We start from the raw sequence: 26,894 nt of genomic DNA on the forward strand, positions 1-26,894 counted from the left end.
CTTGATGTTTGGGGAAAGCAGTTGTGAAAAATTACAAGTTTTGTTGCCTGAGACTTTTTATTACCAGTTATCTTGAAGTCTAAACTTTCAAGTGTGATTCTATCCAAGTGGGGATCACCCTTTCAGGTCTGATAACTTATAGGTGAAAATAACTATGACAGAAGGAACCGAGCCATGGGCATCTACTGGCAAAACTTCAGCAGGTGGTTAGGTGATGTTCTAGAGTCCCAGGGAGTTCTTCAGATATTGGGGTTTTGCCAAGCTTACTCAGAAATCACTCATTGTGTGCTATTGTTTTTAGTGACAGAGGCTTTGCTTCAACGGGTGACTTGAAAAAATGTCTTTGATATGTTGGGTGATTTTTTTATTCTACTTAGGAATGCACCAAATTAACCAATCTCCATATAGGAGACCACAGAGGGGTAGATGCTCTGAGGAAATGCTGCACACTTATCTACCCAGACTAAGAAAGGAGGTCTAATTTAAACTTTGCACAAGATCCAAAACTTTCCTGCAGACTTAGTAACATTTCCCTGTAGAGTTTAGTCTTTCACACAGGTGCTGTTCCCTCACCACTGGGCCTGGCATTTCTCCACTCCGTAGGTTTCTCAGCCAAACCTGCCACCTCTCTGCAAAGACTTTCTCCATCCTTCACATCCAGCCTGTGCTCCCATGAAGCTTTCCTAGAGCATCATTACAGGCAGAAGGGAGTTTCTCCTCCTTTGCATCCCTAGAGGACTTACTGCCTGCTTAGATTTAGCACAGGTTATATATGTACACCTGTTTTTTTTCTCTTCCAACTACAAAGCTCACTCCTAGAGGGGAGCACTGGGCTCATCTCTGAACTTCTTCATCATACCTAAGTGTTTCTCAGTGAAAATTTACTGAGAAAATGGGTGTCTGGGATGTATTGGAAAGCTTCAAAATTGGCACATAATTTCCTTAAGATGTGCTTGTGATGTAGGCCTAATAGCCCCTAAACTAGTACTACTGTTTAGGGTCTGGGTCTGAAAGGAAACTTAACTATTGACTTTAACTATTCATTTCTAAGGGAAGCAGGTGACCCAATTATTGAAGAGAAATGTAGAAATGTAAATTTAAGTCTGAACAACTGCCTTCAAGGTCTGACTGATCATTTATAAAAATAGGCAGGTGGGAGCATGGGCTCCTAATCTTTTTATCTCTTCCCTTTCCCATTCCAGTGAAGTCTCCTTACCTACAGGAACTGTGAGGAAGGAGCAGAAAATTCATCTCTTTTTTTCCCTGAGTTCTATAGTGTATCCTGGTGATACCTCCTGATATTATTTATTGCAACATTTTAAAGAAAACAGCATATTGTTTAGTTAGTCATGACATTATCTTAGATGTTCCTGATAATAAGCTGATAATAGGTTTTCTATGCAAGACCCCATTTTGTAACCTTTTGGCTACAGATGTTCAAAGTCCACAAAGGTCATGGATGCCTACATTTCTCAATATCTGGGTTATCTGCTTCCCTTAAGGCAGATATTGTGGAATGAATCATTTCTCTGTGACACAAATAGACTAAGAGAAGCGCCCTTCTTGGATTTCTGAATATGTAAGAAAAGTAAAAGCAAGCATTTATTCAAGGCCCTCTCTTTTCAAAGAAATGAAGTATCTCCCAGATCACTGAGATTGGGGATTGGAAAGTGGCTTCCTTACATAAAAGAATTGGCTGTCTGCCTCCCCCTGGGCTATTGATGAGCCTGCCATGGTCATAGAAAGCTACATAATAATAAAGCATATTTTTTCCTAAAAGTTATTAAATGAAAATCCAGCAGATACAAAATTACTTAAGAACATTCTGAAGGATTCAGAACCAAAGGGCACTCTTATTTCTTCATTTACTAAAGTAACAGCTGAAGATTGACTTAAATGTGAGCAAATATCAGTTTAAGAAATCATTTTCATGATTTTAAATATAATGATCAAATTTCCAAAACATGCTCAAAATGCTAGAAATCTTTTTAATTCTCCTTTTTCTTTTTTCAGGAATGATACAATTGGAATTTTTAGTTCTGTAGGGATATTTCATTGTTATGTTGTACATACAGCACAGTTATTGTTGTGAGACCATCTGCAACAGAAACAAAGCTCTCCTGCATGGGAATCTATATTCCTAGATGTCAGCAAAAAAAGCATCGGGTGCTATGAAAGACCAGGGTCATCAGGGTTTTTTTGTTTGTTTGTTTAATGTTTTGTTTTGTTTTCTTGTAGGGAGAGAAATATTTTAGGTTTTGCTGGGCAATCCGGTTCAGTCTCCCTTAAAACTTCTCACTCTGTCCTAGTGGTGTGAAAGCAATATATATATATATATAACAATATATAAATAAATGAGCACTGTTGTGTTCTAATAAAAACTTTATTTATAAAAACAGGCCTCTGGTGGATTTGGTCTGTGAACCATAGTTTGCCTGATTCCTAAAAATTGTTCTTTGGAGATTTAAATTTATTTCCTTGGGTAATGATGTGGAAATTGTTTTTTTAGAAATGTACACATAAGTTTTATGCATATTTCATAAAAACCATAGATAAAAGAATGATTGATATTCAAGTAAGAAAGTATAAACAATAGCTTCTAACTCATGTATACTAATAATACCTTCTTCTTGATATGCTTAGTTCACTGGGCATAAGGAATTACTTAAACCCCTGTCTGCTGTTCCCACTCAGTGAACTCTCAAGAAATTTTAAAATTTCAAGGGAAACAGAGCAGTATCTATCAGATACGGAATACAATACTACTATTATCTTGTGTGGGCCTACCACATGGACATGTTAGATAATTTTTTTTGGCTTTGGGAGGACTGAGAAATATGAAATAATACTGAGACTAAGGGTGTATGAATAGAAACACCTTGATAACTTATTACTCAAGTAATAACCTTGATTATAAAAAGTAAACAAAATCATAACTCATGAATATGCTATTTGTACTCTGTTACAATGAGTTGCTGCATGACAGGCAATAAAACAGGTCAGGTTAACAGGAGGCAGTGATGACAGTTTTCAATTTATAGTCATACTTTTATCTTTTACAAACCAGATGAACTACTATACATGGTTCAAGGAAAGGACAAAGAAAGGACCAACCTAGTAAATTTTTATCTACAAATTGTCAGAGTGAGAACACTTAGGGAAAAAAACAGCTTTCAAAAATTCTGTGAAGCCCATTGTATTTGAGTGTCCCCAAATAACCTCCTAAATGGAAAAGAAAAACTATTTTTAACTGACTGAAGATTAAATAACTGTCATTTTTAACAATGGGTCATAGCAAAGATTACACAGATGTAAACATTCTATATCCATGGATTTTCCAGGTCAATCTTCAAAATGTGCTGAAAACAACTATTAAGAACAAGCATGACTGTGTAGCCTCAGCGTTGCTGTTCAGAGTTTCAGACTAAATTCTGGGCCACCAAGGGCCCTGCATTTCTCCAGCAAGTCTGGGATCTTCCTTTTGGGTTTTAGAAGATATCACAAGCTGAGAGGCAGCCTGACCGCCAGAAGGATGGAACAAAACATTGATTTGGGACAAGTGGTAGTAAACCAAGACATGGGAAAGGGTAGCTGACTGGTGGAGTCCCATTTTTTCATTACCGAATAATGGCAATATACCAATATTCAAATAGCATCACTTTCAGTCAGGGCATGGGAAGAGGTTTCTTTCCATTTTTGGCTCATTTAAGCTCCACCAGGTCGGACACCTGGAGTCTTCTAAGTAATGTCTGATTCCTGCAAAGGAGTCAGATGGTCCGCTCTCATTCAAGGAATCCATCTTGCTCTAGGTGGACCTCTGGGCCAGGTGATAGGGAAAAGGCTGAGTCTTGAAGGATGTTCAAATCATGCAATCAAATCCTCTAGAGTATATCACAAGCATTTACGAAAATCGGAATTTTAAACAAGCCAACATAAATTAGTCAAGTTTGTTATTGCTCTCCAAGATAAGTATATAAATGGTTGGGCTTTGTGAGCTGAGATTGTATTATCTGACCTCAGGTGATATCTGAAAGGAGTAATAACGACAAAAACTGGCGCTTAGTAGATCAGAATGTAGAAAGAGAAAATGCTGAACTTGGTAACCATGGTGGGTAGCTGGTATCCCTCCAGTGGTCTTTTTTTCCCTTATTTCTCAAGGAGCCAGAAACTCACCCTGAGTTGTGCCAGGGGAAGAAAAGGACTTTGAAAAAAATGTATAGAAAGTTATTGGTTACATTCCTGCTTATCATATGGTTATGAATATTATAATTCCATTGTGTTTGCATGCACATGTTTCTAAAAAACACCGATGACATACAGAGTCTAGCCATTAAGCAGTATTTAACCAGTAAATGCTCAGATGATAACAATGACCCTAATCAGGAACATATCCATGATGAACATTAAGGAAATTGGAATATGACCTAATAGACAGTAATTGCAAGGATATTACAAATCCTATTATGTAGGCAAATGTCTGGAAACTTTGCACCATCTAAAGTAGACCTACATAACCAGACCGAATACTCTGCAATGAGAAATAAATTACATAAAGGCATTGTAGTTATGTAAATGACTCTGCTCATTATATTTATTTCAATTTTATGTGGCGTCAACCTTCCTCCAGAAAAACGGAGTGCTGATTCAATTCGTTGACTTTTTTTTTCTTCTTTTTTCATTTACTTTGCAAGAACAATCCTAAAACCGAATAAATGGTTTACTAATTTTATTCTTTGCCTTTTCTGGTATTCACTTCTGTTTTCCAATTTGAAATGCAACCAGATGCTTCTGTGGAATAAAAACTGAATTATGAAACAAAATGGCTCTCTTTAAATCTTCGGTCTGTAGGCAACCCACCAGCAGTTACGTTGCATGTAAAACTGGAAATAAGGGTTGCTAGACGTCCTAAATTACAAAATGTGTTTAAAATACTATGTAATTGAGGTCACAGTAAAAGGCAAGCTATTCCTTTCTTTTTTAAGTTTGCCACTAAAAATGGCTATAGAACCTTGAGGATTATTCTAAAATAGCAGTATGTAAGAAAATTCTAAGTCTTTTGAATCCATGTATAATGGCAGTGTTGATTAAATCGTTCTAAGGAAATCTAAAAAATGCCAGCCAGTGGTCATTCCCATTTTGGGGGTTACTGCGATATCCTCCTCCTCCTCCTCATATAATCTTTATCATGCAAATTTAGTATGTTTCAGTAGATTTGTAGAAAGAAAGATTGCCTGTTAGAAAATGATGCCCAGCTTAGTCCAGCCCTACAAAATCCTATTAACATTTTTTGTGCCGTCCCTCCTGAATGGGGGCCCGTGGTTTGCTCACAGTAAATTTTCATACATAAGAATACTATTGACTTTATGGCAGTACTCAGGAGACTCTAGCCAGTGGTCAAGATTCCAGGGCCCAAAGGAGGATTCGAGGGATTGTAGCCAACAGACAATTTTGCAATGCCCAGGAAAGTACTGTTTTCTAAAAGTCGTGTTGGGAAACATCCCTTTGAAGCACATGATTAAGCAGATGCGGCCAAGAGTTTTTACTTATTTCAGTCTATGACACCTTTGAACCATTCTCTTTTTGGCCTCCTACCAGCTCATCCGTGTGAAACTGAGGAAGCTCAAATCCAAGCACTGGCAATCCATGTGTCATCTTGCTAAGAAGTACTGTAGAACAGTTTTGTTCCAATACATTAGCCACTAGTCACATGTGGCTATTGAGCACTTGATGTACTAAAGGTATAACATGTACTCCTGATTTTGAAAACTTAGTATAAAAATTCAAAATTCAAGATATCTCATTGAGTTTTCATATTGACTATTAATAACAGTACTTGTTCTAGATGATAACTTCTACGATCATATTATTCTAATTTCTATCTTATTTATGCATTTGTGGGACAAATGAGCTCTTAAAGTTCGAAAAAAACCACTGGGATTCCAATTAGACTTTTTTTAATGGGAAAATAATTCAAGATTGTCTTTCTTCATGGCTCCTGCTACGCGGGGCCCAGAGGCACAGTCAGGCCTGAGCGATGGAACGATAGGACAACTGCCCTCCCTTGGAACAGTGGGCCAGGAGGGGCAGTATGTACTGATCTTCCAACTAATTACCACTTCTAAGAACCATTTCCCTCTCTTCTTTCCTTTGCCAATATATGGGACACTTACCCTGTATGCCTGTTAAGTCTCATTAGGAAAAGTACATCAGGCAATTGATCTTCTTACATGGAAATGTTAATGCTTAGTGAAAAAGGCATTCTTAAAGATTAAAAATAGTGAGCCCTTTACAATTACTGACATGGAAATTTCAAGAGAGGATAAAGAGGGAAGGAGAGAAATGGGGAAGAGGATAAGTACTCTCTACTAGCTAATAAAAATAAATCAAAACAAAAAATGTTCTTCTGAACCCAGATGATGTGCCCTTAAGGGCCTTTTTCCTTTGTCCATGTTGGTCAACTGCCAGGCCCCTAAACGAGGGACGATGAGAGGTCCTACCTTTTCTTCTTTCAAGAAGGAAGTTTTGCAGTTGGAAAGCAGAATGTCTCCCAAGGTCCAGTAGCCCCCAGGAACCGGAGATTTAATTTCATTTTCCAATTTCACAGTTTTGAGGAAGAGCCAAAATAATTTAAGATCTTCTTTTGATAAGGATTTTTCTGTGACAGTCATTTTTGCTGTCCATCATTTTGGTCTTTGAGAATATTCCTTTTTTAAAACTGAGGAAACTTAAAATTGTGATGCATAAATCGATAAAAATGTTCACTTCAACTCAAGCTAAAAATAGAGGTCCTTGGAATTTAAGTGTGATTTCTATAGGGGAAAAGTGTTCATATGAAAATCAAAGAAAAATACTTTGAAAAAAATCATGGTGAATTATTAGGTCTAATAATTCTATTATTAGGTCTAATAATTACAGTTTCTCATGAGTCTGATTTGAAATCAGTGTTTTCTTTTCATTTTTTTTTAAGGTAAATAAAATGCTGCACTGTCCTAAATTTCTTGGCATGGAAACTAAAAATTACATGGTAAAATTCGGGCACTTCTATTCCAAGTATGAAAAAAAGAGAAAACAGATTTTCAGAAATATCTTTAGTTCATAAGCAATATATCTAGGTAACCATCAACTGAAGGAAAAAAGGAATTTCATAAACAAAAGTTTCCTTAATCTAGTTAAGTCTATAATGAATGATCTTATAATGGAATATTATTCTCACTCTATTCAGACATTGGACACCAGCCTGTGGGGTAGATTTTTCTGAATATTTGAAACTTGGTAATTGTAGAGTTTATCCATAAAACTGTCACCGTCTTTAAAGTTGTACAAACTCATGAGTAAATCCAATTTTATCAAAATGACAAGCAGTCAACCCTTGTAAGTGTAAGTTCAGGTCTTAGCTCCTCCTCTTCCCTCAATTTCCATAGCCCACCTTAAGTGTTCTCCATGAGGAAGAAACTGCCATTAGCAGGGGAAGGAAAGAATACATTCCTCAACAGGAGTTTGTAAAATACCTTCTCTAGGATTGTAAAATGGCAGGAATTTGTGATAGGGCATTTTTGATTATTCATAATATAGTATATATAAATAAGAACAAAATAAGAACGCATTCTCTACATAAGCTCTAAGTGCATTCTGTTTCATGACCCTTAAATGTGCTTCAATGTCTTACCATTGTAAGTGGGGATTTTTTTTTTTTTGTACTTATCATGAAACTATAGCCTGTAACCATCTCCTTGTAAACAGTTTGAACACATTGGATAGTTTGTGCACATTGAAAAGTATGATGTCATGAATGCAATGGGAACACATCTTAGAGCACTACCTAATATTAGTGAAGCGAGAGTCAAAAGGAATTGCTGCTTTATGAAGAAATCCAAAGGATGTATGATGACTAGGTTTTCAAAGCAAAAACAATTTACTAGTTACTTCAGTGTGTGCTACTGGTCCCTGAAAATGTATGTTTTTAAATGTTATGTTGTGTTTACTTGCGATTTCGAATTTAACTTCTCCGCATTAGGTATCCGTTGCATACCATAGAAGACACTATTTTTTCATAAAGCAGTCACATGCATGAATTTAGGATTACCAACTGATAGATATGTATTTTTTTTTTGCACCTCAAAAAACAGAATCACTATAGTGCATATCATGCTTCCACACCTTCCTTGCTGAAGGACAAAATGCATAAGATGCCAGAATTTGACTTCTAGATTGGGAAGAAACCAGATCAGTACTCTGGCAGGATCACATCATTTTGCTGAGCTCCAAATCCCAGAGCTGGGTTTTCTTGCCCCTCATAGGGGGCTGCTGCTTCCTCCATGGTCTTCAGCTTCTCCTCTGCTAGGCCCTCCTCTATTTCCAGGTCAGCCACCTTTATTCTACCCTCTAGTGCCTTGGGCACCATGTTGGTAGCATTTCTATCAGCATCTTTAACTTCCCCTATGGCCTGTACCTTCATCAGCTCAGCCTCTGCCCCCTCAGCTGCCACTTGCGCCCCACCTCCTTGAACTTTCTCTCCTTCCAAAATAGCTTTAACATCTTCACTGCCATCCTGGGTCAGAGATGGTGCTTGGCTAGCCTTCTGGCTCTCTTGGATGCCGCTGTGGCTGCTGCTGGCGCTCCCCAGCCGGGAAGAGGCCACTACGGCCTTCACTGCTGCCTGATGGGAAACAGAAAAGTGTCAGGTGTTACTTCCACTTAAAATCTTGAATCAGAGCTCAATCTCACCTTTGCACTTAGGGAGTTTGTTTTATCTTTTCAAAATACATTCCAAGATGGTTGAATGAAAACTTCTCTGAAGAATGAACAGCAAAATCTTTTTAATTTCAGGCCTACTGTATTTAATCATCTGGACAAGTGAAAGCTTACACTTGTTTTCAAATATTTTGGACTTTGTTTCCCAAAGTGTTTTCATGGAACACAAGTATTACACAACAAAAGAATTCCACGGTCAAGTTTGTTTGAGAAGTCCTGGGTTATGTCAAGGTTATTTGATTCAAGGTATTTCAAAGCAGTTTGATCACACAACTTTTAAGGTTTATCTGGTCTTTATCAGTCTGTAAGTGATGGCTAAATAGAATATTATTTTTGACCCTCATCTGTTCTCTGAAATCCTCTGCAGATATGGTAAATTCTAAACACCATTATTAAGAGAAACCCATCTAATACATATTCCATATATATTCTATACAGAGAGATATTTTGGATATATCATATGAATTAGACTTTAGATATATCTTATATATCGACGTCATGTGAATTACAGATGCCCTTTGAACAACATGGGTCTGAACTACAAGGGTCTACTTATGTGCAGATTTTTTTCAACAGACACACTGAAAAATTTTTTGGAGATCTGTAACAACTTGAAAAAACTTACAAAGTGTGCAGCCTAGAAATACCCAAAACATTAAGAAAAAGTTAGGTGTTATTGTAAGAATACAGCACATAATATATATAACATCCAAAATATGTGTTAATTGACTGCTGTCGGTAACAGCTTCCAGGCAACAGTAGGCTATTACTGATTAGGTGTTTGGGGAGTCAAAAGTCATACATAGATCAACTGTGTTGAGTAACTGGTGCCCCTAACCCCAGCATTGTTCAAAGGTCAATTGTATTTTAATTTTATCAAGTATGGGAATTTATTTATATTACAAGATATAGTTTTTTTAAAAGTTTCCTAATTTCCACTTATTTAGAAAGAAGGCAACTTTCAAAATGAGTATCAGTTTCCTGAGCAATGCTGTTCAAGCAGTACAGTCTTAATTAATTGAGAAGCAGTGATTATATATTTGATGAGTAATTCTCAACCTACAATGCACTTCCCTTTATTAACAATGAACTCTTATGAGAGAATAACATGACTGTCAGTGACTTTACACCAGTATTACTGGGATTTCAAGGCAGGATTTTCCCTGGTACTACAGGAGATGAATAATATCATTAGATGAAGAATAGTGGAATTATCTTTAATAGTTCAAACTAAGATAGAGCATAACAAAGAAAAAACACAAAACAAAACAGAGCAAAACAAAACCTATCTTACCTTGAGCTTGCGCCGGGCATTGAATTCTTGGAGCTTCTTTTGAGCAGTATCCATGTGTACAAAATTGGCAGCTTTACCTGTGACCCATGGGTGCTGGAGAGCTTGGAAGGTAGTCAGGCGTTTCTTAGGATCCAGAACAATTAGTTTTCTGACCTGAAATGATAAAGATTTCTTAGGGAGATTCTTATGGTGACCCAGGCTTGACCCTCAGCCTGTGAGCATTTAGGTTTTATTCTATTTTCCTAGCAGTACAACTAACTATAAATTAAAAAAAAAAAAAGCTTCTCAGTGGTCACTGTGAGGAGAGTTTCAGGGAGCAGAGGTTGAGGAGGTCTGAGAGACAGTGGCTTGTGCCACCTGAGAGGCCAGGCAGGCAGGCGACTTCCAAGGGAGGTCAAAGAAACAGGTTCTTGGTTGCCTGTGGACTAGAAGGTCTTTGAAGGAGAGCCAGCATCTGAATAATTCTAGGCTGCACTTAGCACCACTTAGAATTCAGAACTTTGGATGGATCGCAATGGAGATGGAATCGTGCATTCACCACACTTTCTGTTGGGACTTTTTAAAAAAAATTTTCTTTATTTACATGTCAGAGAGAGAGAGAAAGAGCACAAGGAGAGAGAGAGCAGCAGGCAGAGGGAGAAGAAGGCTACCAGCTGAGCAGGGAGCCCGATGAGGACCTCGATCCCAGACTCTGGTATCATGACCTGAGCCAAAGGCAGACGCTTAACCGAATGAGCCACTCAGGTGCCCCACCTGTGGGGATTAGATAGTAACAAAGGGATAATATCATAGTCTTTATGCTTATCCCATGATTCCATGATAAAATTCATTCTAATACCTTGAAGGTTTTGAAGAAATAAGCCAAGTGCTGTCAGGGGTTTAGGGACATGATTTGTTTAAAGTACTAAATTCAACCCATAGCAGACCATTCTGAGACTGAGCAGATAATAAACAGCCAGGAAGATCAACCAAGAAAATAATCCCTGGCCCTGGGCTCAGACAGGGTGACATGGAATGAGGTAGAAACCGCTTAGAGTTAGGAGGCATGTTCAAGCCCTACTCTGGACAAAGACCAACATATGAATTGAATGCCTATGGACATTCTCCTACGCCTTTTTCTTATATGTTCTCTTCTCCACCTTATTCCTTTGTATAAGGGCACTTATACTCATGGGCACTCTTCCCCTGGTGATTTCAGAATGGATGCGGGTGCTGCTGATAAGTACACATCTTAAGAAAAAGAAAAGGAAGGCAGGTTGTATAAAGAACTGTTAGGGAGATGGTTGGTGGTAGTCAGTTAACCTGCATTATAGCCCCTAAGTCTCCCAACAATCTAGAGAAAGGTACTGGGATCATCCCAAACAGAAAACTAGGGGCACCTGGGTGGTTCAGTTGTTAAGCCTCTGTCTTTGGCTCAGATCATGATCCCAGCATCCTGGAGTTGAGCCCTGCATCAGGCTCCCTGCTCTGAGAGAAGCCTGCTTCTCCCTCTCCCACTCCCCCTGCTTGTGTTCCCTGTGCTGCTGTCTCTGTCAGATAAATGAAATAAAATCTTAAAAAAGAAAAGAAAACTAAAGCAGAGAGAATAGATAACAAGGCCCAGGTCACACCTCTAGGTTATGAGGAAGAGGGTCCTTGAATCCAGGTGTGTCAGACCTTAAAAAATCCACGTTCTACTTCCTGATTCATTGTTTCATTAAAAAAAAAAAAATTATTGAGTCTGTACTATATGCCCAAACGGTACTAAGATCTGGGCACACATGCCTTGACCTCTACCAGAACTTAAAATCTAGCTAAGGAAGCTCTTTCCACAAGTAAATATAAGTCGCAACCATCATTAAAGAGCAGGCTAGGGGGCAACAGAACAATGCGACAGAAGGAACAAAGCAATTGTGGGAAGAAGGGCCTGCTGAACGTGGGCAGACAAGGCCACCTGGAGGATGTCACATGGCAACTAGGGCTTGTAAAGAAGACTTACCCATGCAAGAGGGGTGTGTGTGTGTGAGAGAGAGAGAGAGAGAGAGGGAGAGAGAGAGAGGGTGGGAAGGGAGAGGGAGGAAGGAAGGAGGGAAGAACAGTACAAAGCAGAAGAAGGAGTAGCCGCCCACAGCCTGGGCTATCCTGATGAGGGCTGGGTTGGTCTGGTGCCCTGGAGTGAAGTGCACCAGAGGACAGTGTTGTGAAATGGGCAGCATGAGCAGGGTGGTGGACTCCCAACCAGACCAGGTGGTGCTGTATATATCTGAAAATCTACAGATTTTGGATTTTATCCTAAGAGCCTCAAAGCAGGAGAGTGACAGGAGGTGATTTATTTATTAGGCCCTTCCTCTGGATCCCATGTGGAGTGTACCTAAACTTGCCACGGAGGCAGGAAGGCTACAGGGGAGGGTGTGGCAGTGGTTCCACAGGACAGGCAGGGGCCGTGGTGGTGGAGTGAAGGGAAGTGGGTGGATTCAAGAGGTGTTTAGGAGTGTGGGGCCTGACTTGAGGGAGGAGTTGAGTGGGTGTCTCCACACATCGCACACATTGTCTCTCTGCCTGGTTGTACTGCAAAGTCATGGTCTACAGGGATTTGCTCCACGAAAGAACATGAACGGGAAGGAGGAAATGTCTGGAGGGAAAAGAGCAGTGGCTAGAAACCTGGATCATTCATTCTGCTGGGAAGCTGTGTGACTTTGGACAATCATTTCACCTCTCTGGGTTTCAGCACCCTCAAGTCTATTTTTTTTTAATTATTTATTTAAGAGAGAGAGAGAGAGAGCGAGCGAGCGAGTGCACAGCACAAGCTGAGCAGGGAGCCTGAAGACGTGGTGCCAGATCCCAGAACCCTGAGATCATGACCTGAGCCAACTTAGTGACCTTAACTGACTGAGTGACCCAGGTGCCCCCAGCACCCTCAACTTTAAATGAAGGAAAGACTAGATGACTCATAAGATCCCTTGGAGAGCTAGCCTTCTGTGGTTCAAAAGTCAACTCTTAGCTATTTCTGTGTGGCTTTTCCCTAGACGAATGATGGTTCATGCCTTCATCTCATGCTAGTATACCCTTTATTTTAGAACAGGTGGGCCATCTCCCCAGAATGTAGGTCTTTCCTTTATGCAAAAAAACTTCAATATTAGCTGACATAAGGACCCAAATAACACAAACAAAAAAAACAAACAAAATAAATTATCAGTAGAGTGTAACTTGTTTATGATGCCAGGAAGGCATGATGGGACTTGTGCTGTTATTGGAATATTTCAGTGAGTTTGAATCTTTTAAGATGCAATGTTGTTTTATTCAAAGTATAATCAAATCTAGGTAATCGAGGCAAGCCATGTTAAAATGGAATTCCAAATTATGTCTGAATTTACCCAATACAACTGGTTTCAAAAGCAAGGTTTTACATTGACATGGTGGTAAAATCTCACTAATTAACAAGGCAGTAAATTTTTTTTTTTAAGATTTTACTTATTTATTTGACAGAGAGAGAGATCACAAGTAGGCAGAGAGGCAGGCAGAGAGAGAGGAGGAAGCAGTTTCGCTGCGGAGCAGAGAACCCGATGCGGGGCTTGATCCCAGGACCCCGAGATCATGACCCGAGCCGAAGGCAGCGGCTCAATCCACTGAGCCACCCAGGCGCCCCAAGGCAGTAATTTTTAATTGTGATAATTCAGCAAGTGACGAGTCAAGCATATCTATTTTTCATTATCTACAAGAAAAATGCATTATATACATTGTTTTATTAAAAATGCAATTATTAAGAGGGGAAAATTTTAAAAAGAACACTGCCCATGAATTAGTTAAAAAATGAATGTGAAGGGGCACCTGGTGGCTCAGTGGGTTGGGCCTCTGCCTTCGGCTCAGGTCATGACCTCAGGCTCCTGGGATCGAGCCCCACATGGGGCTCTCTGCTCAGTGGGGAGCCAGCTTCTCCCTCTCTCTCTGCCTGCCTCTCTGCCTACTTGTGATCTCTGTGTCAAATAAATAAATAAAATCTTAAAAAAAAAAAAAAAAAAAGAATGTGATGGGTTTACTTCATTTTGTTTTGGTCTCACTTACCAGGTCCTTGGCATTTAGAGATACTTCATCCCACCAGGGGGAGATAAAGTAGTATTCACAATTCAGAATTCTCCTGAACATGAACTGATCACCTCTTTCATCATAGAATGGTTCAAATCCACAAAGTCTAGAAGGACAAAAGATAGAGAATAAAATGTCTTTAGAAGCCTACATATATTTCATCAAATTTTTGCAGAAATTCCAGACTGCCCTTTCCAAACTTTCTGTTATGAATGCAAGTCTACGTAGTGTAAGTATGTAACTGCCTTGTTACAAATCACTTTTGTCTGTATAAATACACAATCATGTCCTTTGGAAGTAAAAACAGATACCAAACTGATTGTAGAATTTCTACAAAGGAGGACATTGGGTGAAGTAGAGGAGAAGTGAGTTGGGGGAAATCAGAGGGGAAGCAAACCATGAGAGACTGTGGACTCTGAGAAACAAACTGAGGGTTTTGGAGGGGAGGGGAGTGGGGGTTTGGAGAGCCTGGTGGTGGGTATTAAGGAGGGCAGGTATTGCATGGAGCACTGTGTATGGTGCATAAACAATGAATCTTGGAACACTGAAAAAATTAAATTAAAAAAATAATTTCTACAAAGAGTTTATAATAAGGTCAATAATTATGACATAAAACAACAATAAAGATAATAGCTAACATTATTACAGGCACGGTACTAATGACTTGCTGTGAAACTTTTTTAACCAGGAATCGAGAAGACAGATTGACTAGAGTTCCAATTTATTAGGGATTGGAAGAGTCAGGATTTTCTTTTTGAGATTTTAAAGGGTTTATTGATTGATCGATTGATTGATTTTTGTGAGAGAGACAGCATGAACAGGGGAAGGGGCAAAGTGAGAGAGAGAAGCAGGTTCCCCACTGAGCAGGGAGCCTGAGGACTTGGGGCTCCATCCCAGGACCCCAGGGTCATGACCTGAGCCAAAAGCAGACACTTGACTGAGTCACCAGGAACCCAAGAATTAGAGGAGTTTTTGAGGGTAAAGAAATTAAGAGGTAGACAGAAAAGATTTTTCAGTCATTTTTATTCAGCCCTATTCACTAAACTCCTCCACAGAAATGAGTCAAATATTAGATTTCCATCCCACTCCAGTTTGAATTTCAGAGTGAACAAAGACAGAAAGTTAGACTGTTATCAGGAAATGGTCTTTTAAAACTTGACACAGTGAACACACACGGCCAACAGAGATGAGTAACTAGGGTGGGTCAGCACAGCCTCACATGAGACCCTCACTTCTGTCTTAAAGACCCACGTTCACCTTCATTTTCTAGTAGGGGGTCAGCCTACAAATGAATGGGGAAAGTGGGGGAAGAGAACTAGAGAATCATCTCTGGCATCGTAAAGGGAGAGAGGAAGAGTGAGGGGCTGTTCGGGGCCCACCAAAGCCTCCACTGTTTACAGACGGGTACATACAGGTTCTGAAATCACTAGGGATCGAAAGGAGACCATAAAAAAGAAATCCCTACCAGGGCATGTGTTGTACTGGACAAAAAATGGGGGGAAAAGAATGAACATGAAAAAAAAAAAAACTTTCTCTCAAATTCGTCCTTCAAGCTGGTCAGGTTGGAGCAGAGCATGAAATGTTTGAATGTATTCTAACGTAGTGGGTTTCTAGACAGAAGCATTTTCTTACATCCTTTGCTCAGGGAGCGTCCTGTTGGGAGAGTCTTTGTCTTTTTTAAATATTTTGGAGCTAGCCAGGAAAAGACAGGATTTAGCAGTGCTGAGTCTCAGACAAGTGAGTCCTCCTGTCCCACTGCAGCAGTCTCCACAGAGAATCCTGCTGCCACATAAGGATAGAAGGGAGCCCATGTCCACACCTCAACAAGGAGGTAGCTCAGCCTTACTTGGCCATTCCTGTGCCATCCACAACCCTAGAAAAGTATAGCTTATTCTTGGTTAGTCGTGGAGGAATTAGCCAATGTTCCAGGCTTAGTTTAAGAAACTCTTATGTTTCTCCTTCTGGAAATCTAGAAAGAAACATGACAGTTCAGAAGGTACTCAGATGCCGTTCTCACTTCTCAAACATGCCTGTAGATGTGTGCACTGTGATGGAAGTAAGACGCTCATATCGTGTCAGCCTGAAATGCCAAAAATGGAAGCAATGTGACACAGAGCAACACACACACACATATACACTGCAAAAAGCCTTCAGACATGGAAATATTTGAATAAAGACAATGATAGTTTAGGAGGATAGTAGGATTATACAGGCTTGAAGAGTGAATGCATAATAAGGGGACCTTTAAGCCACTGGGCAGAACTGTGGTGTTGAAAGCTGAAAGAGAGAGTTTGAATCTTTGATGTCACCTGATTCTGATTCTGACCTGAGCATTGTAGTAGTTGCTTTTGTCTGTAGGTACAAAGGGTTTAGGTGTAAAAGGTAGAAGGGTCAGAATTTCTGTGAGAAACAACAAAATGGCTTTCATTCCCAGTCTATTGTCATACGTAGAAATAGCAAGGTCATAGCACAAAACAGCCTTATGGAACTTTTAATAATAATAAAGGAGATATATAGGTCCAATGGCATGATCTTGGAGAAGTGTCCCAGTGAAGCTTACCAGGTGGACTTCATCAGTTGTTAATGAACTATAGATTAGAGAAAACAACACTGGACTTAGGAGCTGACAGAAGTGAGGCCACACTAAAGGACATTAGTTGTAAGCAACGCTGATAATATATTTTCATTTGAGAGCTACCACTGTGGACTTTGAACCAACAACTATTAATTTAATGACCTTATGTGAACCAGGGGAAAGGACCTTGACTGACTTTTTTTTTTTTTTTTTTTTTAAGTAGGCTCCCTATCCAGCATGGAGCCCAGCGTGGGCCCTGAACTCATGACCCAGAGATCAAGACCTCGGCTGAGATCAAGAGTCAGATGCTTAACCAGCTGAGCCACCCAGGAGCCCCAGGACCTTGAAAGACTTTTAAAATTGTTTTCAGGGCTATGATAAGATGTTTCTCCAACAATCACATTTTTTTTCTCTTCATTTTCCCTGGTCAGTGACCATGTCATGGAATTTTATTCATTCCATATTTCAGGTTCTCAGGGTGAATGTGATGTCATTTCTCTGTCTCTCTAAGTTCTTGTACATCCTTAATGCTTCACCCCCCTCCATCACATTTCAGCATGAAATTGCAACTGGTTGGGCACAATAACATTTTAGGGGCAAATCTGATTTGTTATTTGCATAGTGCAATTTTTCATTTAACGTCATTAAGTATGATATGTCACCTACCTAACTCAGGAGCCAACATTTTCTTCCCAGAACAAAAGTGATCTCAGATGTAAGCTGAAGGAATTCCATGATGTGGCCTCAGGAATTCATTTTAATGAATTAAGCACTTAAGATGGCAAATACATTACCTAACAGTTTTGCCCTTTCATAAGAAAAAACATGGTTGTCTACCTCTCCAAATGCTTTTCAAGCTTTAGTATATTCTGGATCCACGAAGAATTCAATACTGAATCTATCTTTTGACATTACATCATAGCAGATGACTATTTACTGGGTTGCTTGTTAAACCTTTTTGTCTTGGCTATAGATGACCAAATATACCCAGGTAAACTTAGAGTTTACTAATTTGTATGAGGGTACCCTAGTACCTACTTACCTTCCTTCTAGTTCTTATTACCTAGACACTGCACTAAGATCACTATTAAATTAAGCAAACAAACAAACAAAAAATCCAAAACCTCTTTCTGCTATGGACTGAATTGTGTCTCCCTAAAATTCCTATGATGAGAAGTCCTCATCTGATGCTATCTGGAGATGAAGCCTTTGGGAGGTAACTAAGGTTGATGTGGTGGTGAGGGTGGGCCAGCTTCATGATGGGATTAGTGTCCTTAAAAGAAGAGATGCCAAAGAGCTCACATTTTTTTTTCTCTGCCATGTAGGGAAAGAGAAAGAAGGCAGATGTCTCCAAGTCAGGAAGAGAGCTCTCCCCAGGACTGGACCTCTTGGCACCCTGACCTCAGACTTCCAGCCCCTGAAACTGTGACGAATACACGCCTGTTGTTGAAGCCACCCAGTCAGTGGTAGTTTGTTATGGCAGCCTGCCTGATTAATACACTTTCTTTTATACCCTTTAAAATCTCTTTGTAGATTTGAATGTTATAGGTTCCAACAAGGAACTGTGCAGTGTCCTCCAAATGGCAACCAAAGTTACTTGTTTTGAATTAAACTCTGGAACTCACGGATATCTTGCCTCTGTGGCTGCTCTTCAGCAGTCTTCTCAGACACTCCTCACTCCTTGCTTTCCTTCATGCTCCTCTGCAATTCTACCATCTCCTTGGCAAACTGCCCGAAACCCCTTTTTTTATTAGTAGACAGAAACTCAGGAATGGAGTTTGGGAAACCAGAAAATGGGAGATTTAGTCGGTGTGTTTCTCTCTCTCTCTGTGTGTGTGTGTGTGTGTGGTTTTTACCAGAGAAAAGGCTTCTCTGAGTTTAGGGTATTAAACTCAACGTCCTTGAGGACCTAACAGAGACAGAAAACAAAACTGATAGCCAAACTGCATTAAAAACACTGCTGAGGGGCACCTGGGTGGCTCAGAGGGTTAAAGCCTCTGCCTTCGGTTCAGGTCATGATCCCAGGGTCCTGGGATCGAGCCCCGCATCAGGCTCTCTCCTTGGTGGGGAGCCTGCTTCCTCCTCTCTCTCTCTCTCTGCCTGCCTCTCTGCCTACTTGTGATCTCTCTCTGTCGAATAAATAGATAAAATCTTAAAAAACAAAAAACAAAAAACAAAAAACAAAAAAACACTGCTGACAAGAAATGTCCCTGGAATTGCTTAGGAGATTAAAGAACCATTTGCCCTTTAAAAAGGATTCATACTGTATTTTGATGAGACATAAAAACTAAAACAAGGGCAAGTTTAAGAGATGGACCTGAGTTTCCCTTTTGTTCTTAACATCAAATAGGGAATGGTTCCCCAAATCTGCTATACATTGCACTGCAGAATGAGGTGCAGAAAAGCTCTGGACAGACAGTCTGGCCCCGGGAAAATCAGAGAAGAAAATGCGATGCTTGTTTTCAGAAAAGTCTACCACTAACTACATTTAGTATGTTGTAGAAAATCACAAAAGTCAAAAGTAATCTTGCTCTTTATGAGGCCTCTAAGTACCTAAGAAATATTAAAGCAAAGGCAAATAGTACCCATAGGGATTGCTTTTCTTCACTTACAAGATGTAGGTGATTATTCCTACAGACCACATGTCCACCTCAGGTCCATAGGCGCAGCCTCTAAGAATTTCAGGTGCTGCAGAAAGAATGAATATTGTGTTAAATCCGACTTTAAATTTAACATTTACATCTCGAAAACAAGCAACAGGTAAGAAATTAACAGAAAGTTCAGAAATGGTTTTGTAATCAATTTTGTCCCCCCAAACCAAAGTATGAGACTACAGATTCTTAACATCCATTTTAGTGGGAGAAATTCAAGTCTTTCTGTGTTTGGGGTGCATAAATATAAAGCTATTAACTTTGATAGTCTACACTGAAGCATCATTCCAACCAGACAGATCTGTTGTAAAAGATCCCTTTCTTCAAAAGGAGATTTGTAGGCAGAAAACAAAACAAGTTCCGCACAGTAAGAGGGGAAAGGCACAGTGATTCTACCTTGAGATCTAGATCTGCTCGGAGCAGGGGACATCCATGCATGTGTCTATTTGACCGTGTGCAGGGCAGGATGGGGTGGGAAGGACTGAGAAGCCTCAAGTGCTGGGGGGCTGGAAGAAGAGCTGGAAGGGGCCCTGATACATGCCCTAGCGCTGAGAACTACATGTAGGTCACCTGAGCGCAGCTGTCCCCAGTCAGTTTGGGATTATGTATGAAGAAAGGGGTCTTCTCTGTGCACAATGAGCCTGCTCCTATGAGCCCTGCTCACCACTGTGAAAGTGGAAGGTCTTCTCAGCCATGAAAGGGCCCTGTAGTATGGAATGATGAGATCTTTTCTGTTGGTATTTATGTTGGAGCTGTGAAAATGGACAGTTAACTGGGGCCAATCGTTTGCACAGAGAATTGGAAGTGTTATGTTTGCCTAACAAGGAAGGAAAAAAAAAAAAAAGGCTCAGACCTATAGCCCAGAGTGGCTTTTTTCTATTTTAAACAGAAGTGCTGTAGATGTCAGTGGGGTCCCTGAGCTAGGAGCTGACTGATGAATGCTGAGGACTCCCTAAGGGAGGCTTTGGGGATGGGGGCACCACATTCCTCCTTCCAGTTGGAAGCAGGAGAGCCAGGGAGCTGGATTCCTGTCTATTCAGGCTGGGCATGTCATATTCAGTGTAAACTGTTAAAGTGAGCTCTGGAAGGAAGCTATTCTCCTGGGACTTTGGATGTGACTTAGAAGAAGGAATACAGCGGATTTTCCACTGACGGCTTCCCATACTGTCCCTTCATCTCCCTATCCTTTTGCAATCAGGATCTTCTCTTCCCTGTAAAAGTTGTGTTACATAAAAGACAGGAGATGAAGAGCCCATACAGTGAAATGAGTGTGCAGTGTAACACTACCAGCAGCCACACAGCAAGATGGACCCTCTAAAGCACAGACAGTATCAGGGGCTAAGAAGTTCTTCTCATCTATAGACACATTATTCCTAGAAGTTCTTCCTCTTAGGATTTAATTAGCATAATGAAGAAAAGGCACGCTCATTGCCAACACTGTTTGTTCTGTTGGGTTAGCCTTTCTTTTCCATGGCAATCCGGCCCCATACCTGGTTCCTGTGGGCCCCAACAATGAACTCCCACTTGCAAATGTTTTGCTCATGAGAGTTCAGAGGAAACTCGGGTTAGACCGCCACTGTCAGGAGGGAGGCTGCCATTGTCTACGGGGCCGAGGGGTCTTCCAGTCAGGCAGCGGAGCCCGTGCACACTTGGTACTATTGTTAGTCCTTCCCCACTCAAGTCTTCCTGTCCATGGAGTGTTATCGTGTCCCACACGGACATTTAAACATGCAGAAATATGTTGGGGAGATTCTTTGACATAATCTGGAACTTGTTTTTACCTCTAAAATCTAAGTGAGTTGGATCAGCTGGTTTCCAAGTTTACTCTGAGGTTTAAGCTGCTAGCCACCGTGTTATCAGTAGAGGGATCATTACTGATAGTAATACTTAACTTAAGTAACACTTAACTTCCAAAACCTGCTGCACTCCCATTCCTCCTGCAGGAGTGCCTATTACATGCACTGACCTGGGGGGTCAGTGAGCCCTTCCCTTTGTGCTGTTCAGAGATTAGCACACTGTTGCAAAGCCCAGGGGCTTTTTGTCATTCTTTTTTTTTTTTTTTAATTTATTTTTTTCTTTTGTTCAGTGTTCCAAGATTCATTGTTTACGCACCACACCCAGTGCTCCATGTAACACGTGCCCTCCTTAATACCCACCACCAGGCTCACCCAAGCCCCACTCCCCTCCCCTCCAAAACTCTCAGTTTTGTTTCTCAGAGTCCATAGTCTCTCATGGTTTGTCTCCCCCTCCGATTTCCCCCAATTCACTTTTCCTTTCCTTCTCCTAATGCCCTCCATGTTATTCCTTATGAAGCTAGCATTACCCTGATCCCTAAACCAGGCAAAGCCCCATCAACAAGGAGAATTTCAGACCAATATCCCTGATGAATATGGATGCCAAGATTCTCAACAAGATCCTAGCTAACAGGATCCAACAGTACCTTGAAAAGATTATCCATGGGATGCAAGGGTGGTTCAACATTCACAAATCAATTATGATAGAACAATCAATAAGAGAGAAGAACCACATAGCCCTCTCAATTCACGCAGAAAAAGCATTTGACAAAATACAGCATCCGTTCCTGATTAAAACTCTTCAAAGTATCAGGATAGAGGGGAACATTCATCAACTTAATAAAATTTGTCTATGAAAAACCCACAGCGAATATCGTCCTCAATGGGGAAAGATGACAGCCTTCCTTTGAGATCAGGAACACGACAAGGATGTCCACTCTCGCCACTGTTGTTCAACATAGTGCTAAAAGTTCTAGCAACAGCAATCAGACAACAAAAAGAAATAAAAGGTATTCAAACTGGCCATTCTTTATAGCTCCCAAGCTAAGGTCCCAAACGAAGTGGTTACCACGGAACAAAATTCTTTCTGAATCCACTTTATGGGTTATCTGGGTTTCTTACCCGATGTGGCAATATCTGACCCTTCCCAGCACTGGGTCTAACTTTACCTCTAGAGGCAATTCAGTTCCTTGTAAGGCATTATTAGGCAGCAATGTGGGCAAACTTCTGGTGTGAAAAGCTAAACTTTCCCTCAAGAGGTTAACTGAGACAAAAGGAGTATGGAATGTTTTTACCCTTCATCATAAGTTTCTCTTAAAAAGAATTTATAATATTTACTAATCATAATACAAAATTTAGGGGAAACAAACTCTAAGCACTTAGACTCAGTCTGGTCCCATTCACAGTTAACCTTTAAATATTTGTTCATTAACATGACATTGACTTTAAGACCAGCAGAACATACTTTTTTAATGTATCTGAACCCTTTCCAAGTGCCAAAGATTTCTAGAATAAACTTCAGGCTTAACATACCAGTACTAAGAGTCTCCAAGATATCAAATGTCCTTGTGGTGGATTCTACAAATTTGTGATTTTCTTAAGGTGAGAAATAGTTGATTACTTTCAACTTAGTTCAAGAAAAGACATCAGCTAGTTTGCCTTTTAATGCTATAGGCATGTCCAGCTGTCCTTCCTGTCTTTTTCCACCTCATTGCCAAAACAAACAAACAAACAAAATGAAGTAGGGGGGGAAATCATTTCAAGGTGTGATCCAGTTTTTAAAAAGTATTTAAAATAATTTAGAATCATCTTTTCTAAAAATAGTTGATAATCCTTTATTGATTTTTCTGGCTGTCTTCTAAATGGGTTCAAGTTTTCTGCCACTTCCTAAACTTTTATCCTTCATGTTATTGCTCATTAATGCTAAACGCTACAGAGCTCCCAGGACACTTCATACTCTAAGCTCCAATACAGAATGATTTTGGCAAATGGTCTTAGAATTGCCAAGATACCAGACTTCACGTTTTAAAAAGCAATTTTAATGGAATATAAAATTTATATTAAAAATTCAAACTTTAGTGATATTTATTTACCAACATCCCACTTAGATCTCAGAGTGCTGATTTTTTGATAAGATCATGGTACCATGAAAACATCTAGAGACTGGGGGTCCATCTACAGTCTGGGATGAATTTCATTTTCTTAAATAAATCCACTGTAACCAGTTCTAGGAATGGTCCTACATAAAAAGCATGGGGGTATGCCCTATAGCACACTGATAGGGACCACTGATGCTAGGTTTCCCCTTTTCCTAAAGCCGTAGGGACGATTTTGGTCCCTGACTGCACCTTTATTTTATTAATCCCTTGTGACCTATTGAGTTAAAACTACAGAGGGACATTCTTTACCTGAAGACTTCTTTCCAACTGTTAACTTTTTGGAGAAAGACAAATCCAAGGGACACTAAGTGAATGAAGTCCACATGTTCATTCATTTACTCATTAAACAAATCATCAACTATTTACTAAATACCTGCTGTATGATGGACACTGCACTGGGTGGCGCTGGAGGAGTAATGGGGAGTTCAAGAGGACAAGTCTTTGCCATCATGGAGCTTACAGTTGGGTGGGGAAGGAAGACATTGATCCAGAAAACCACATGAAGAAATGCAAAGTGGTAAATGGAAGTGCTTGGAGGGCCTCTCTAAGAGAGGGCTACCTGCTCAGAAAGATCAGGGAAGGTGAGTAGAGAAAGCGAAGTTTAAACTGAGATGTGAAGGGCTAGAGAAGTTAGCCAGGTAAAGGGAGAGGGTGGAGGGAGAAGTTAGAGGGCAAAGGGAGTGGGTGAGCAAAGACAGTGGGAAGTGGGTTGGCTGAAGCAAGCACGCAGGTAGAGACTTGGTGGTGGGCAGGAGCAAGGGGGCTTGAGGAACTGGGGCAGCCCGTGCGGCTGGAGGTGCACAGCCAGGTCCCAATGAGATGAGTCCCTGCCAGGCAGCTCAAGGCCAGAACACACATTCCAACAGGTCAGGGCTTTTGTTTGTTTTAAATTCTCTCCGATGCTTTTGTTTTAGTGATTCCCAACATATGAGGGATAAACTATTTCATCTTAAAGCCAGAATCTGAATTTGCAGCATTAGGCCCCCTCCTATAGCTGAGGGAAAACCCCCTCCTATAGCTGAGGGAGAACTCCTATAGCTTTTCACTGTAGAGGCTTGTCTTGAATTCCAAGTTCTGTGGAGACCACAAAAGTCCATGGCATCCAGAAGTCCCTCTAAACTTTGCCTCTGAGGAGTGAGCACTGTAGAAGGAGGAGAAAGAGGGATTTGTCTGAAGCAGAAGAGCAGTGTTTGGAAATTCTCTCCCCTTATTGTTCTGAACGTGGCTAGGAACCCAGAGGAGAATGCGGGCAGGGCAGCCTCTACAGGCAGCAGCCGTGCCCACAGCTGGGCAGACTACATTGTGCCTTCCTCAGCATCAGCACCATGTGTGGTCCTTTGTCACAGTGTCACATATATTTGGTGAGAACGGAGAACAACAATTTAAGCTCTGTCAAGTGCAGTTTATGCTTTGACAGCAGAGAAGACAGGCAATGTCCTAGTGCGGTTTGCTAAGTGTTGTAACGAAGGTGTGAATCAGACTGGGAAACAGTTGCGATATTTCCAGAAGGGGTTGCCTCTGGCTAGGAGCAGCCTTGTCAGTTTACTACAGTGAATCTCAGAAGAGTTCCATACTGCCGTTCCATGGTGTGAAAGGTTGAGAAGGACTGAGGAGGCATTTGGGGCTTCTGTCATTTTGGTTATCAATGACTTGTTATTGTAGACTAAGTAAGAAGTTTGAAGGATGCTTTGAAACCCAAGCGGTATACCGTATGTTCTAAAACATCTTCATTTTCCTGGGCTCTTGATCTTTTACACCACAAATATCAGTCACTTCAACTTGCACTTAATATTTTTCATTTAAACTGCTTAAAAAAGTCTTCTTTGCCACATGGATTACATGGTATTTCTCTTCATATAAATCTTATAAATGGGTGAAGAATGATAGCCTGTTTATTTTCCTCACCTTACTTTTTATTTTTTTTAATAATACCCTGAAGAGAAAATCAAATATCTGAGAACACCTAAGTACTTTCGGAAGAGGAAAAAATAAACACAACCTATTTTTATTACCCTGGGAAAGTTCCATTTCTATGAAATTCACTTTTCTATGACCCCACAGAGCCCTCCCATCTTAAAGTAATCACTATTTGTTCCAAATCTTAATCAGACTGAGTCTCTTGCTCACTTTAAAGTTGTGATGAATGCTGGCCCAGGAACAGCAAAGCTTTATTAACTGTTGAAAAATTGCTTTTCCATTTTTGTGAGGAGGTGGAGTGTGAGTAAATAAACCCAACTCATCCTCATATTAACATCATACAAGAATCTTTTTTGGAAATGGAGATACAGATATAAAGTGATGGATGTGGACTCTGAACTCTGTTAAGGATGGCAAATACCACGTTTCTCTCTAAAGGAGCTATGAATCTCACTGATAATTATCACTAATAATTCTTCTGAAATATTTTTATTTTATGCATATCCTTTCTGCAACAACATTCTAAAACGGAACACTTTGTGGGTGTTCAGGGCCCAAAGAATACATTTTAAGCAAGTCTCCTACCCACTTGTCATCAGTCACCCTTCCTGTGACCGGTTCTCCCCTACATTCCGCCCTCACATGTGTGATAATAGAGCTGAGTCCTCAGCTCTGTGAATTCTCTGGCACGGCTGGTTTTGTTCCTGAAGTTGTTGCTTACAGTCAGAGAGAGGGAAGCACAGAAAGTGATTTATGGGATGGGACCCAGAAGCCAAGGATAACCAGCACATTAAAAGACTGCTTCTAAACCAAAAGAACATGAAAAGTGGGAGGATGATGTTGGTGACAATCTCCATGGACTCAATTTTATAAGGCATCTTAGGCTGGAATATATTTGGTTAACTTCGATTGAACTAAGTGCTTGCCATAATCCCCAACAGAGTTTTACACATATAAAACATATAGACAGATCATGTGGCAATATTTTTAAGGCCACAGATCATATATCTGCTGGGTGATACAGAGATGAGCAGGACGCTTCATCCCTTTCCCTTCCTGACGGCCCCGAATCCTGAGACACAAGTCAGTCAGCCTCTGGGGTCGTGTCTGAGCCAGAGAGGCAGCCCCTCCTACTGCTGACAGCTTCAGATGTTAGAATATTGTTTTGTACATTGTGCTCCATATCTGTACCTTATAGCATCCATTCATAATACCTAATTCTGTCCTGTGATGCTGCTTCCTTCACTACTTGATGTTCTTTGATTAATGAATGTGTTTCCTTCTCTCTGGCCTGCTGATGGGGACGTTGCCTTGGGATCAGTTTGGGTTGTTTCTTTTTCTGCCTCGGGATGTTAGAGAGTCTCATGACTTCACGCCACATCTATATGCCGATAGAGCTCACACTGATATCAACAGCCATGTCCCTGCTCCTGAACATCAAACATATATATCCTTCTGCCCACGTGTCCCCTCCACCTGGATCTCTCACCGTCCCCCAAATCAAATATAAAATATCAAAATCAACAAACCCCAATCCCTTTGTTCCCAAGGTCCTCCCCATCTCAGTTAATGAGAGCTCTATCCTCCCAGTTGGAGCTCTTTGGTCCTCTCTCCCACCTATATTTTTCTTCCCTTGTCACTGCACTCCACCCAGCTGCCTCCTTCCTGGACCTACAGACACCGACGCATGTT

The 26,894-nt window shown here is 40.5% G+C and overlaps 1 protein-coding gene across 3 annotated transcripts in view; it reads right to left on the minus strand.

Moving 5' to 3' along the window:
• Positions 1-2,359: 2,359 nt before the first annotated feature.
• Positions 2,360-26,894, minus strand: part of CAMK4 (calcium/calmodulin dependent protein kinase IV) — a 235,755-nt gene continuing 211,220 nt past the window's right edge. For all 3 annotated transcript variants that reach the window (XM_045999873.1, XM_045999872.1, XM_045999874.1), the window contains 4 exons: positions 19,295-19,370; positions 14,087-14,213; positions 10,046-10,198; positions 2,360-8,656 (listed from right to left, as the gene is read on the minus strand). In XM_045999873.1, the coding sequence (XP_045855829.1) occupies positions 8,225-8,656; positions 10,046-10,198; positions 14,087-14,213; positions 19,295-19,370 (788 nt within the window). In that variant the 3' untranslated portion in view covers positions 2,360-8,224. The remainder of the gene's footprint in view (positions 8,657-10,045; positions 10,199-14,086; positions 14,214-19,294; positions 19,371-26,894) is intronic.

Source organism: Meles meles, chromosome 3, assembly GCF_922984935.1.
Source record: "Meles meles chromosome 3, mMelMel3.1 paternal haplotype, whole genome shotgun sequence".
Lineage (NCBI taxonomy): Eukaryota > Metazoa > Chordata > Mammalia > Carnivora > Mustelidae > Meles > Meles meles.